We start from the raw sequence: 14,346 nt of genomic DNA, 5'->3' as shown, positions 1-14,346 counted from the left end.
CACAGTTGCTGCAGATCTTTCTGTTTGAAATCCGTGTTATAAATGCAGTCTGCTTAAAACCAAATCATCATCAGTGGTGATATAGATCAGCAATCCTGCACCAGCCCTCAAAGTAATTGAAAGGACACTTCTATGATATTGAAAACTCAATTGGAAATCTTCTTCAATCTATATAGACTCCAGCATGCCAAACAAACACATAATAGTGCGGTGAGATGATGTAGGAAAATGAACAGAAGATAAAACTAGTCATATGGTAAAGGATTTCTAATGAGGCTCTGAATGTTATTTTCATTGCTCCAGGTTACTCAGTGCAATAAGATAGTATGGGCTTTGTGCATAGTAATATCTTTAAATATATGAATATATCACTGAAATGGCTTTTTTCCTGTTTTTTTCTAGTTAGGGCTTAGAAAGGCCATTCTCCCTTTAGGCTTAACTGTGGTCATTTCTCTTGTAGATATTTTATGCAAATTTAAACTTCTACTGACTTTTGATGGATCATTTCAAATTCTGAAAACTCCTTTATAATAAATTATACATTGTCCTTTTGAGGTAATTGATGATATAAAGTATCTTCTCTGCCTACTGCATTCCTGCCTTCCTTTTTATTGTTACTCAAATCCAATCCAATATCCCAAAGTCTCAGAATACTCAAAAGATATTCATCATCCCTATTAGCGCAAAATATATTAACATCCATAATTCTTGAGCTAGATACTGAGCTGAGTTACATTTTTAGTTATGTAGGGTAAACTAAGTCTATTAATAAAAAGAAAAAAAGTGTTAATACACCGCTAATTGCTTATTATGGTAAGGTAAAACCTATCCATGTAAAATTCTTACTGTGATCAGCAATATCGTATTCGATAGCATTTGATGAAAGAGTCTACAGGTATGAGAAGAAAATTAAATATTAATAATTGTACACCTTTAAAACACGTCTTTTACTTTAGTCTGCACATATCAAAGTTACACAACTGATGACAGCCAAAAGGTCTACAGTTTCACCTGTCTGAAAGCCAGCCAAAAGTGGGCTAAGCCAAGGCTTGCTCCAGGTTGCAGAGGTGACACTGCAACAAATGCACAGGTGGAAGGCCCTGGCTCTGAGCAGATGTGCCCAACAGAGCCCTACAAGTCCGCAGCACCCAACTGCATCCCATAGGTTTACCTACCCATGGGGTGTTGTGATGGAAGGTCATCTGGCTTATCGAGCCTCAATATTGTACTGCAGTAAAATGGTTGCTGATGAGTTAGAACAGAGCTGCCTCCTTCAGCACAGCTCTCCGGCTGCACAAACAGAACATGGCTTACCCCCAGGAAGCACCCGACTGCTTATTCAGTGAACTTTCTCACCTGGGATTGTGGGTCTTGCAGTCACACCTAGTGTGCAAATATAAACATATCTCCATCCTTTCCAGAGTGAAAGAGGCACTATACACACTCCCTTTACGGCTAAGTGGCATGGACATCATGTAACATCAGTACATTTACATTAACATTTCTTGGAATAGAAGGGATAAGCTGGAGGACTCCTGAGATAAGGTTACACTTATTAGGTTGTTTTTTCCCCCTTAACTTACAGGAAGTGCCATTTGCTACAGGGAAAATACAGTTTATCACACCATCCAACCTCCTTGGCTTGTAGATCTTGTACCTGCAGCCCTGGGCTGAGAAGGGGGAGTCGCATGTCAGTGGAGGATATTCCTGGAGTCAGAGAGCTCTGCAGGTGGTACTGGTCAGGCCAGCAGCCCATTTGGTTGTAACATCCACTGCAAACCTTTAGCTGGCTGCACTCAGCCCCACTTTCTGTTTTCCCCATTTCATTGCACAGCTAGGGAGCTCCCCAGCACAGACCAGGTGAAACCTAGGTGCCTTCTCTCTTGTGGAGGTTGCCAGTTCAAAAGTGGTGCTTCAATTTCCTTGGTCCTGCAGTTCTGAGGACTGCTCGAGGCAGCAGACTAGCAGGGAAGGTTATTTTGTAATGGGCACTCTTTCTTTCTCTTCCTTCTTCAAAAACGTGTTAGTAATTCCTGCTGCTGAAAGAATTTTACACTGTGCTCAGGAGGCACTTGAATTCTCGTCCCACTGATTACTGTGCAGGCAGTTTGCCATCTGATTGCCCTTCCCACACACAAATTGACAGAGTCAAATTCTTGTTTATCATCATGAAAAAGAGAAAAGAAAAAAAAAAAAAAAAAAGTTTTGATGTTGCATCATGTCCAAAAGAAGGTGAAAAGAAGTACAGCATTAAACTTTTTCTCTCCAGAAACATATTACTTGCGAATTGCTGGCACACGAAATCCTCAGCCACTTCAGCTGTGCAGCATGCTAGATAAGAAAAGCACCAAACCGTGGCAGCAAGGCTAGTGAGCATCGAGGGAGCCCTCTTCTCTGGCTGCAAACATCCATCACGACTCGGCAGTCACTTAATCTTGCTGTGTGCCTTGGTTCCCCGACTTTAAAATGGGGATAAATAGTATTTTGCTACTCCCTGAGGACTTTGGTAGGGTGGGCACCACTGTAGGGTTGTCACGGTGCTTAGAAATTGGGAAGAGATTGAGACCCCTCACTCCTGCTGGCATAGAAGTCTTTGTCGGAGCAAAGGTGCTGACATGAGGTACTGGTGGGCCCCACTAGGACACACAAATTTAGCAGTACCCCTGTGGGGTTGATGCTTTTGATGCCAGGGAGAGAAGACCCAGCGGTCCCTGTGTCAGTGCAGATGAGCAGTTGGCTTCAGGGAGGGGGACACCAGCGGGACGGGGTGCCTGGGGGATGTGCTTCTGCTCACACTGCCTGCCTTGGAGGAGGGCAAGAAGTAAACACAAGGGCAGGAAATCAAGCGTGAACGCTGTGGGTGGTTTTCTGGGTCAGAGTTATGGGGGCGAACGCCAAATTTCCGCCACACACACCCAGCCGGGCGCACACAGACACCACAACGGCGAGGCAAAACGGAGACACAGGCTTAAAAAAAAAAAAAAGAACCCAGGCGGGACAGCAGCTGGCAACGGCGACTGATGCCTCTTCCCCTCGGCTCCCGGCCTCACACGGGCAGCCCGGAGCTGACAGGAGCCGCAGCGGCCCCGCCCCGCCCAGCGCCTCCCGCCCGCCATCTGCCTTCCGCGGCGGCCCGGAAGGGTTTGGGCGCGGGGCGGGGCGGGGCGGCGGCATGGCGGGCTGGGCGCTGCTGGCCCGCCTCGGGGCCCGGCTCAGGGCGGCGGGGGCGGCCGGACACAGGTAGTGGGGACGGGCGGGATGAGGGGGGGGAGGTTGGGGCAGGGGAGGGTGGCTGCGGCTCTGGGGGTCGCCGCAGCTCCGGCCGCTGATTAAGTTATCGTTATCTTTGCGACTGTGCTGGTGGCTGGGGATTTTGGGGTGCTTTGGAGTTACGGCGGTGCAGCTGGGCTGCTGCAGGTGCTCAGCAGCGAGCCTGGCACGGGGGAGTTGTCCCCAGTCCCTCTGTCCTGCCTCCTGCTCACAGCAGCGTGGTCAGCACAGAGGTGGCGCGGCCCCTCTGGGACCCTGTGCCAGCATCTGGCTGTCCTCAGGCTGAGCACATCTTCCTTGCCCTAAATCAAAACCTCTTTATTTGGTTTATACTTTCATTTCATTTAATCTTTCATTCTTCTGCCTTTGCCTCAGTAAGCGTGGCCTGGCACTGTCTTGTCAGTGACCTCCTTGTAGGTATTGGAAAGGTCAAGTCTTTGCCCAGAGAGCTAAAGACAGGGTGGTAATCGCTGTCCTTGATTTCCTGACCAGCCCATACAGACTGGCAGCTTTGCCCTTGAGCGTTGTCAGCTGCACCCTCCCGTTCAGTTGTATTCACAATCACCCACTCGTAAGGTCATTGATAAAGATATTAAACAGGATAAGCCATCACACAGCTTCTTATGAAACTCTGCATGTAGTTGGTAGAGTGACAATGGTTGTTGGTGGTTGAATAGCTTACTACGGTAATTTCAGTCTTTGTGACAATACACTGTATTACATAATGATATAATCTTGTAGTATGTACATTACAAACGTACATGTTATGAGTCACTATTTGAGCTGATCAGACGCTTGAACTTTTTCCCCTCACTGGAAAGGGGGCAGCTGGGCCTTGTAGCCAGGCATGGCAACGATGCAACGTGGTGGCACGAGCATCTTTCTGAAGAGAACGTCCAGTTCCTCAAGAAGACAACTGCGGAGGAATACAAAGCACAGACGGCCAGCAAGCTCTGCCCTCTGAAGGATGAGCCATGGCCACTGAATGAGTGGAAACCAGGTAAGAAAGCCTCTCATCTGAAATAACTACAATTATGATGAAATTATCGTTGTTGCATTCAGTAACACTGGGGTTCTGTCTTACATTTCCCTCTTTGCTGCTACCTCAGTCACCTTGCCCTCTGCAAGGAACAAAATGCTTGTTACAATTTCTGTCCTCATCCATGAGGAAGTTCTCATGGATTTGCAGACTGTATCGCGTTGTTGTTTAATGTCAGATATTGTGCCCCTTTTAAAGAGTCAAAAATTAATGTGTTCTAGTCCATAAGACTTTGGAATCACTGAATAGAATTGGGATGTATTCTGCAACAGGTTTTTCTTCAGCCCAGCAATATTTACAAGAACACTTTCAAGTTCATGTATTTTACATTCTAGGAGGTCTTTTTGATGGGTCCTTTTTTCATTTTGTTGGCATTGAGTGGCACTGACCAGGTGCTGACTAGGACTGAATGAATGCTAAGTTTTCACAAAGTTAAGAACTTGTTTTAAATGCTTTTTTAGAGAACTGATATATAATGTTTACTTTACTAGGAAGCGTGTTGGATTTTTCAAGCTTTGAAGTATTTATTCTTTATTTGAAGTGTTCTATTTTTCAAGCTCTGGGCTGTCAAAGGCCAGAATTGACAGGGTGTTTTTGCTGTACAGTTACAGTGTCAAAAATATGCAAAGGTTGGGATAGGAGAAACCTACAACAGAAGACTTTAATAGTTGTTTTGGTTCTAGGATTCTGCATGGGTGTCATGATTTCACAAACGAATGAGTCTGAAGCATAGATCTTAATGATGAACTGGTTTGCATGCTCCATCAAACAGAACTGGAACAAACAGAACTTTACTGCTAATAGGATTAAAAGCAATGAACAGGTTATTTCCAGCCCACCCGCAGCGAGTCAGCGATGTTTTCTCTCCATCTTCAGCTCCGTAGGAAAGGTCTGAGTTGATGAGACTTTGCAGGGAGTTCTGTAGGTTATGAGATAGATTCTTTCAAATATTAAGCATGGAGTTGCATCTGTCTTTCCTTCCGACCTACAGATTCCGTCAGAGTTGGCGTTGTTGCAGTGAAACTGGGAATGATGCCAATATGGACCAAGTCAGGAAAGAAACACGCTGTCACGCTACTTAAGGTGAAATAAATCATGTAGAATTTCATCCTCTTTACTGTATTCAGATCGTTAACCAGAAGTTTCAGGCAGAAGTGAAATTTATCATTTTACATAGCAGGAAATTACTTTAAAACCAATCTTTCAGCCCTGCATAGCACTCTGTGCCTATTCTGTTTATTTGCTAAACTTTCTAGAAGTGGTCTGTCTTCTGCCTTGAGTATTCAAGTGCTGCAGAACTGTAGGCAGTATGCCTTGCCCAGGGAAGATGGGAAGACAACGTAAAGTTGGGTTTTGCTCCCCAGCTTTTCTTTTTTTGTCATGTGCAGGCACTTTGGGATTAGCTTCACTCCGGTTGCTGAGCCTTTGTATGCTTGAAGCTATTTCTTTGTATTCTCTGGCAGATGTTCACTGTGGTGAAGCTCTTTTGCTCACCTTTTGCTGCCACGTGACAAACAGGGACTGTGAGGACACCAGGTTTACAGGGTGAGGGAGTTGGAGTCCGAAATGTAGTCTCATTGTATGCTTTGCAGCTACATGCAGCAGGGGTTTTGCGCATTTTGCATGTAAAAGATAGCTATAAGAGTTCATTCAATTTCTAGAGTATTCTTGAAAGTACAGTTTGCATTTTAGGAGTATTTTTTTTCTAAGATAAACCTTTAATTGATTGTGAGAAGAGTGTCTGTGGTAAAAGGGTAACACACTGCCCTATGTGCACCAAATCTTGTGTGGATCTTTGTGAATACAAATGAAACAGACTGGCTTTGTTTGACTTGTTTTGACAGCACCTTACTAGGTACTCAAACTGTGCACATCTGCTTATACTTAAGTAACCACTATTCCTTTTTTCTTAAGGTGCAAGACTGTCACGTTTTAAGGTACATTTCAAAGGAAGAATCAGAAGGAAAAACAGCTAAGCTGATTGTTGGAGGAAAAAACGTATCTCCGTTTTTTGTAAGTGAACTGCTTTGGGTGTTTCTGTTAGAGAAGTTGTTTCTCTTGTGGTTACAGCACAACAGCAACATGAACAGAGTATTTTGGAACTGATCTTTTGTCACATCCATCCTTGATTGTTTCCCTACTGCTAGTCTTGATTTTTGGTTAAGAGAAGAGCAAGAACAACTGCTTGAATTTCTTGTCCCTTGGTTCCCCAGGAAAGCTGTGGGTTTAGGAAGTTGCTGTGATGAGCAGTGTCCTGTACTGGTAAGAGTCTGAAGGGCTTTTAGCTGTGTTCCCATGTCTGTGGAGGGACAATGGAAGACAAACATCTTAGTGACGTGCTGTAAATTCATTCAGTTTCATAACTTGTTTAGATGACAGTGTTCTATATCTTACTCTTCCATACCATTTTATTAGATGTGGTTGTAATTCTTCCACAAGTCTCTTGAGATTGATAATTTGCATATAGTTTTACTGACGAAAAAGTTCAAGACCAATTTTCAGGAAGATGGCTTCGTGATTGTAGCTCATCAACAGTGATGTCAAAACCACTCACTTGTTTAGACACCCCAAATGCCTGATGTGGAATTCCCAGCCACCTTCAATGGCTGTGGCTGTCTAGCAGAGCTGTCACTCCTGACAAGGAAAATTGAATTATAGATCAAAGCAGGAGCAAAGCTTTCCCTCAAAGGATTGCAGTTTTGTGATCCATTATTTCTATAAAGTATCACTTTTCATTTCTTGCAATATCCTGAGACTGACTTGTTTGATTTAAGCAAGAAAAAATAGGGCTCGTGATTATTAACCAGATTATCTCAGTTTGTGATATTGGTCTTTCAAGGACACACATTTCCTTTTTTTTTTTTTTTTTTTTAAAAAAGAAGGTTTTCCCAGAGCCTCTATATGAGTACTTGTCTGTGCTTTAGGGGAGGTGAGGGAGTTGGAGCTTTTTCATTTGGTAAATGGTAAATGTTGGCTTTTACGGGGTATTCTAGTGATTTCTTTTTTGAACAGGCTCATACTTTTAGGTGTCTTCCTTTCATTCAGTGCATTTATGCCATATTTTACCATCGTTGCATCTGTTTTTTTGTGTCATTTTGGCCCATTTCTATTTTCCAATGGTGACATCTTTCCTGGAGAAATTACATTAGTGTTTTTTCTTTACTGTAGCCTTGGTTTAAGATGTGCAACAATCATAAGAATCTAGTAATCTTCAAGTTTTATTTTGCTCATTAGACCTCACACAATGAATCTTTTAATGAAAGTGATGTTAGTAGTGATTCTTTGATTGTCAGAGTCAAAATGTACAATGAACAAGGAGAAATAGAAACTACATATAAAAGAACTAATGATTCAAGGGCTTTTTTAGCAATTTGCACTATGTCAATGCTTCTCTTGCATATAACTTTTTCCAAGTTAGCACCTGTTAATTTGGTTGAACTTAGGCTTATTTTAATAAAGAAATTGACTAAATATCCTTGGGCAAATCCATGGTGAGGACCTAGCCTAGAACAGAGCTCTGTGTTACCATCATCTCTGTATAAGCTACGTAGTTTCCAAGAAAGAATTTGGCATACAGTTTCTGCACAATTTTACTTGCCAAGGCACCAGCAAGTGATGTGTTTTTCTGGCTTAGCTCAGGTTTGAATCCATGCTTTCCTATGTTATCAGTCTTTTTATGTGTTTCATTCCTTTCTGAAGTATCCAAATAGGAGAATTAAAAGAGAGCTGAAAGATGCTGTATTGTATTAGCGTTGTAAGCAGTTTATCTTCTGTTAATTCCTCGTAGGAACACCTGTCTTCTCAGATTCCTCAAGCTACTGATTTTTTAATGAATTCAGTCTAGTGATTCCCTCAGTAATTTTACTAACAAAGAGTAACTCCTGTATTTGAGTGTCAAATTGCTTTTTTAAGAAAAACGTATTTACATCTTACATCAGCAATATTTTTTTTTCTTTTTAGCTCGATGTCAGCCCATTACGAGTTGACAGAGGTTTTTCATGATTTTTAATACAAGATTATTCTCCAAAGCACTACTCTGTCAGTGCTATAACAGTTTTTGTAAAAATATTTTCTTTCCTTAAGTAAGAGCATATTGATCATTTTCCTATAATGAAGATATTGTTGGTCTTTTTAAAAATCAGAACATCTGAGAATTTGTTTAATATTCTCTTCAGCATTGCCTTGTAGGAAGGTTTTAGAAAAACTGCAGTGTTTTGTTAGTAGAAATACATCTCTGTGACTTTACTGCTTGAGGAAACCTTGTTGCTGAAGTAGAATGGTGAAAGGCTATTGTAGGGTGTTTTTGAGGAATAAGGGATTTTCACCCTTTGGTTTTCATCTACTTTTCTTCAACTGTGGTAGCTCTTCCCAGGCACTCCTGCAGAGCCCAGAGCTCCACTCGATGTTGTCCAAGGAGGCAGTTTTACACAGCAGTGGAAATAAAGGGTGAATGTGAAGGCATTTATAGAGGGGGAGTCTGCTTTATTTTTCGTCCAAACGTATGGCACTACAGTTTAGTGCAGCTGTCTCACTGATGCCTCAAATTTTTCCATTTTTTTGGGAGATTTTGTATTTAATTGAAGAACTTTTATTTAAAAAAAATGTTATTTGAAGTCTTTTGTACTGTGAAATCAAGTTAACAAATCACTTAATAATAATAATAAAGAAATAACCTTCAAAGACTCTATATCCATGTTTCCTCCTCAAGTAAGGACAGATCCATAAAGATAATAGTTGTGTGTCTAAGTCAGAGATGCTACTTCTTGCTTCCTCATTCTTAAGAAAACTTCCTCTCATAACACTTTTTTTTTTTTTACGTTTTTTTAAAACAAGGGGAAGAACAGCATGCATATTTTCTAAATAAACTAAATGTTTTAAAGGCTTTCAGATTATTGTGTCTAAAAATGCAAAGTTTTTTTTTGTTGTTGTTTGAGAGAGAATTTCACAGAACAGTTGAGAAGTGAACCTCGGAGATGTGACTACCCAAGTGTGACAGTATTGTCAGATGCTTAAATTGCTTTCTAGAAGTCATTTGAAGAAAAATCAGCTGCATCATCTTTTCCTGCAGCCTCAGTTTTCCTGCACTTCTGTTTCCATTGGCGGGATTTTCTTAGTGGTCAGCTGTGCTGTGAATTGTCTCGTTTAAAATAGCTGAGAACGTTTTTTTTTTTTGTTTGTTTGTTTGTTTTTAAGTGTTTTTAACATTATGTGAGGGTTGTGAGCTTCCTAAATAAGGGCTCTTCTTTTTCAATAGCGCTTTGGCACCGAGTGTGCTTGCTGTATCTTAAAAACACATGAATTGTAAACTTGTTCTTCATCCTTTTTCCCTTTTAGTTTATTGAAGCTAGATTCTCTTCTGTAGAAGTTTCTGCAAGACTGGGCTTTATTGGTCTGGTTTTGTTAAATGGAACAAATGTTATTTATGGTGCTGTGGAACTAAGTCATTAGCAGCTTTGAAAAGGGAAAAATGCTTTTCAATGATTATGAAACTTTTTTCAAGAGTTAAACTGATGAAAAACACATTTTATGTACATTCTAAATGACTGCTTGCTTTCTTGTGATCTTGGAAATCTTCATCTCTCTTGTCTATATGATGTAATTAGGGTAATTACTTGACAGAAAATAAAATGCAGACCTGGGAATTTTAAATTAATTTTATAGAGTTAAAATGCTACTCTCGAGATAAAAATGTAGTATGCTATGTCTGAGTGATGTTGACAGTCTGTAAAATCACTTTCTGTGCTATGCTGATCACAGAGTATTTTAAAATAACTTTGTTATGCTTTTTTTTTCTTTATGGCTATGCTTTGTTACAGAAATCAGAGGCAGCAATGGACATTTTTAAAGAAGCTGGAGTACCACGGAAGCAGAAAGTTACAGCATTTAATGTAACAGATGATGCCATAATTAAACCAGGTAGTCTTTTTGATTTACTGAACATTATATGCATAGTTAATGCCTGCTGCTTCTTCTAGATCTAAACCAAGTAAAGTTGATTTCATTCTTGTTTTGCCCCGAACTTGCTGAATTCTTATTTTTTTGTCACTGAACACAAATAAGCTTTAAATGTGGCTGCCTGTTGTCATATATGATGCTTTTTTTCTGGCAGTTTGCAAAGTAAAACACGTAACAAATGTCCTCGCTGAAAATCAGTACCAGAAGTTAAGAGACTTAATTAAAAAGTTCTTTGTTTTTAGGTGTTAGTAGCTTTTGTATATAGGCTGCTTTTATTTTGTACTTTTCTGACAGTTAACTGTCAATATTTTGACATGAGTTATATATGGTAGGAGATTCTAACGTCTTGCATCTTCGTTTGATATTAGAGAAGGCTCCTGCAAGAGGTTTTAAGATAGTGTGGTAACTGATAAAAATAAAGTCTGATGTGTGGAAGGAGCATGGGCTAATTAATTGAAGCAAAAACTTGAGATGTAGCAGAATTGCAAATTTTCAACAAAAATATGCTGAAAACAATAAAAGAGCATATATTTTGTCCATAGCATGCTTCATGTACCTCATATTATATCAGTTGCTTGCTGCTAACAGGCACATTACCCCAGGTTTGTATGGATCATACAAACAACATTAAATAATATGAGGAATTTATGCCTGAGATGAGACTCAGATGAGTGATGTCCCTGACATATGGCAGCATTACTTCTACTAAAAAGTAGTGTCTGGGTAATTCCCTGTGCTTGTAGTTCTATCTTCTGTCTTTAGTTTGGAAACACTGTCTTAACAAAGAGGAAGCATTGTACAACTTCTTTTCATTTTAAAAAAATTCACTTTGTGAGGTTCTAGTAGATAAAGGGGGAGCATGGTTCTGTTTTCTTGCCAGGTTTGTTTATTGTGAGTGCCTTAAATAATTTAAGTATTTTGGGCTTTGTTCTACTTAGAAACGATCCAGATACTGGATCGTTTCTAAGTAGAGCCCAAACTCTTCTTTCCAACGTGTTTCAAATTGGGCTAGTAACTGGGAAATGTGACTAAGTTGCAATTTCAAAGAGTCAAGTTTAGTCATTGAGAACTATAAAAAAAGAACAAATAACATTTGTACAAAAAAAAAAAAACAAAAGTTGCTTTCTTTCCTATGACTGCAGTCCACTCTGGATGGTAATGACTGGAGAGTGATTTGAGGATTTTGGCACTTAAACGTTATCTGTCCTCTTCTTTTGCAGGTACTCCGTTGTATGCCGCTCACTTCCGCCCAGGGCAGTTCGTGGATGTTACTGCAAAAACGTAGGTTCCCAGCATTTTAATGCATATGGCTTCTCTTTCAAATAGACTAGTTGACTTTTTTTTTTTTTTCTTTTTTTTTTTTTGTCCTCTGCTTTGGCTTGAGAAGAGCTTTATGGGTATCAAAAGCTGAAATACAGCTGCAAGGGGAGGGGCAGAATCTAGAAATCTGCTCATTGGATCAAAAATATCAGATTGTCTTCCTTTGAGGCTCTTCTATTTCAACATTGTTGGTAAACAAACTCTGTTAGGGCTGTGGTCGTCTGTCATGCACATGTGATTATTGCTGGAGCACTTGATATACAGCTTGAGAAAGAGGTGCTCGAGCTAAGCACAGGTCAGGAAGTCTATAATGTGCCTGTGGTATGTGGAAGCAAGGAATAAATGCTGAAGGGCCTCAGCTCTCAGAAAAGCTGTTTAATTTTGATTTGAGGAAGAGATGAATCATGATGACAGCAGAGCAAAAAATAAAATAAAATTAGAGAATACATTTAGCAAGACAATAGAACTGTCAAGTTCCTGTATTGTTTTCTCTCGTATTTCAGCTCATCTCGTTTGCCAGCAACTGCTGATACCTTTCACTTTACCGTGGGAGGAATGATTTCCTCTTGGACTACTGCAAATGCCAGATTAGGGCTCAAGTGGTAGAGGGTGTCAAAAGAGGAGCTGGCATCTTGCCACGGAGACTCGTCATGCCTCATTTGTTACGTGCATGATTTCCACTGCCCAAGAGAGTTGAGAACTCCTATCGCCGTCTTTTAGTGAAGTATATTTTGGTTGCCTTGTGCTACCAAGATAATGTTCTCCATTTGATGTTTAATTTTTTGTGTAATGGAGATAATACCAAAATGGCTTTGTTGAAATACCATCCATTCTAATTGCCTCATGTGTCATAGTTACAAATGTCTGATATTTTTCACAGGGCTCTGCATGTAGGGGGAAATGTACCACAGCAGTACAGCAGAATAGTCAGCTCCAACATAGCTCCACCTGAAAACACTTATAAATGCATCTTATTTGGAACAGGAGGTCAAGGACTGGAATTAGTGTTTTTCTATGTTGAATGTGCTTATGTAAGACTTCAACCTGGTGTATTATTCATTCAACTTCTAAATTGTGTTTAATGAACAGCCTATGAGAGACAGCAGCTTGTCTGTAAAGCTAAGTACCGCATAATCAGGAGTACAGGCATACCATGCAGAGAGAGTGTCACACTTTGTTAATGCAGAAGATCCCTGTTCTTGTAGAAGTACTTCCAAGTACCAGGAAAGTTTGTTGGCAGTTGAATAGATACTGGTAAGCAGCCATAGGGTATCAATTTGTATCTTGCAATGTGTATTTGAAGTAGTAGCAAGCTGAGAACAGTCTGGGTTCCTGGCTGTATTTGGTGAATCCATCCCATCTTCTAAGTCAGTATTTTTAATCTGTGTGGACAATCCCAGTTTGGAAATTACCTATTTGTACCACCGATTTTAGTAGTATGATGCATATGTGCCTAGTATAAATGGAGAAGAAAAAATTCTTAAACAAAAGGGACGTCGGGATTTTCTTCATCATATTTTTTTCCTGTTAATATGATCCCCTAATCATCCCAGTCTTTCTAGATCTGATTTTATTTTTAAACCTTTTTCTGTGCTTTATTCTTATTCTGGTTACTGCTTTTTTTTTTTTTTCCTTAACTACCAATTTTTTGGAACACTGCATTTATCATTACATTACCTTAATTCTTGGGCAATAATTAAATTATTTGCGTGTACTCCAGTTTTTCTGTGGATCTTTTAATTTATTCCATGCAATTTTGTGCAGTGTTGCTTAGTCCCATACTTGGTGGAGTTTTGTTTCTACTTATTTTTCAAAGTACCATATACATCATTCTTTGTTACTGTACATGTAAAAAAAATACAGCTTTCACGATGTCACAAAAACATCCAAGAAATGCTTTGGTGAAGGGTAAACAAGTTACCTAGGAGTGATTTACAGCATTGGGGCATAGCATTTGGGTTGCACTTTGGGAAAGAGATGAGAACATACTTCATGTTAAACTTATGTTCTGAACCACACTGAAAAGGAGCCAGCTTCCACCTGCTGAAGAAAGAGGGAACCTGTGGAGGTTTGGTCTGCTGGCTGATATTAGCCTTTGTGTATTACTTTTAAGAGTTGTATTGAAGCCATGGGGACATCTTGAAAAGCAACATAAGAGTATTACGCTGAGTCATAGCAGGGAGCAACTTCCATTTTCCTGATTTAAACTGTTATGGACTTAAAAGCCAATAATTCCTAAAATGTTCTATCGCTGCTAGTAAAGTTTTTAGAAATATTTTTACGTGAATGTGTTCTTCACATTTTTAAGATTATCAGGAAACTTGTTTTATCAGAGAAAACAACAAAGTGTGCAATGCTGGAAATCACATAAATAATAAAGACTTGGTTAGTATCTTGATTAGACTTGGATAATAAAATGTCGGGTGTTTTTTTGTTTGTTTTTCTTAGGACTATCTGCTTTTAAACTTTCATTGGAAATGCATTTGCCTGTCTTTTGAAATATTTTGATTCATTTATTCCTGTGAAGAAAAACACACAGAAAGAAGAAGGGTCAGTTAGAGATGTGTACAGTTTGCTTTTATTTGAAGTTGCTTATTTTGTTCAACACAATATGCATGGCTTTTACAACACTGACAGTAGACAGTGTGTCTGCAAGCTGCCGGTTTTGTTTAGTGCTGATTTTTTCCTTAATACTCATTTTCAGCAATTTAAAAGTCCAGTCCTTAAATTTCATAGCTATTTTTAATTATAAGACTTGCCCT

The 14,346-nt window shown here is 39.8% G+C and overlaps 1 protein-coding gene across 1 annotated transcript in view; it reads left to right on the top strand.

Moving 5' to 3' along the window:
* Window positions 1-3,172: 3,172 nt before the first annotated feature.
* Window positions 3,173-14,346, top strand: part of MRPL3 (mitochondrial ribosomal protein L3) — a 28,511-nt gene continuing 17,337 nt past the window's right edge. The window contains exons 1-6 of the mRNA XM_032180698.1: window positions 3,173-3,240; window positions 4,092-4,270; window positions 5,301-5,392; window positions 6,224-6,322; window positions 10,126-10,225; window positions 11,485-11,545. Coding sequence (XP_032036589.1) covers window positions 3,173-3,240; window positions 4,092-4,270; window positions 5,301-5,392; window positions 6,224-6,322; window positions 10,126-10,225; window positions 11,485-11,545 — 599 coding nt within the window. The remainder of the gene's footprint in view (window positions 3,241-4,091; window positions 4,271-5,300; window positions 5,393-6,223; window positions 6,323-10,125; window positions 10,226-11,484; window positions 11,546-14,346) is intronic.

The sequence above is a fragment of the Aythya fuligula genome, chromosome 2, assembly GCF_009819795.1.
Source record: "Aythya fuligula isolate bAytFul2 chromosome 2, bAytFul2.pri, whole genome shotgun sequence".
Classification (NCBI taxonomy): domain Eukaryota; kingdom Metazoa; phylum Chordata; class Aves; order Anseriformes; family Anatidae; genus Aythya; species Aythya fuligula.
Note: the sequence above shows the minus strand (reverse complement) of the source record. Positions and strands in the feature narration are given on the sequence as shown.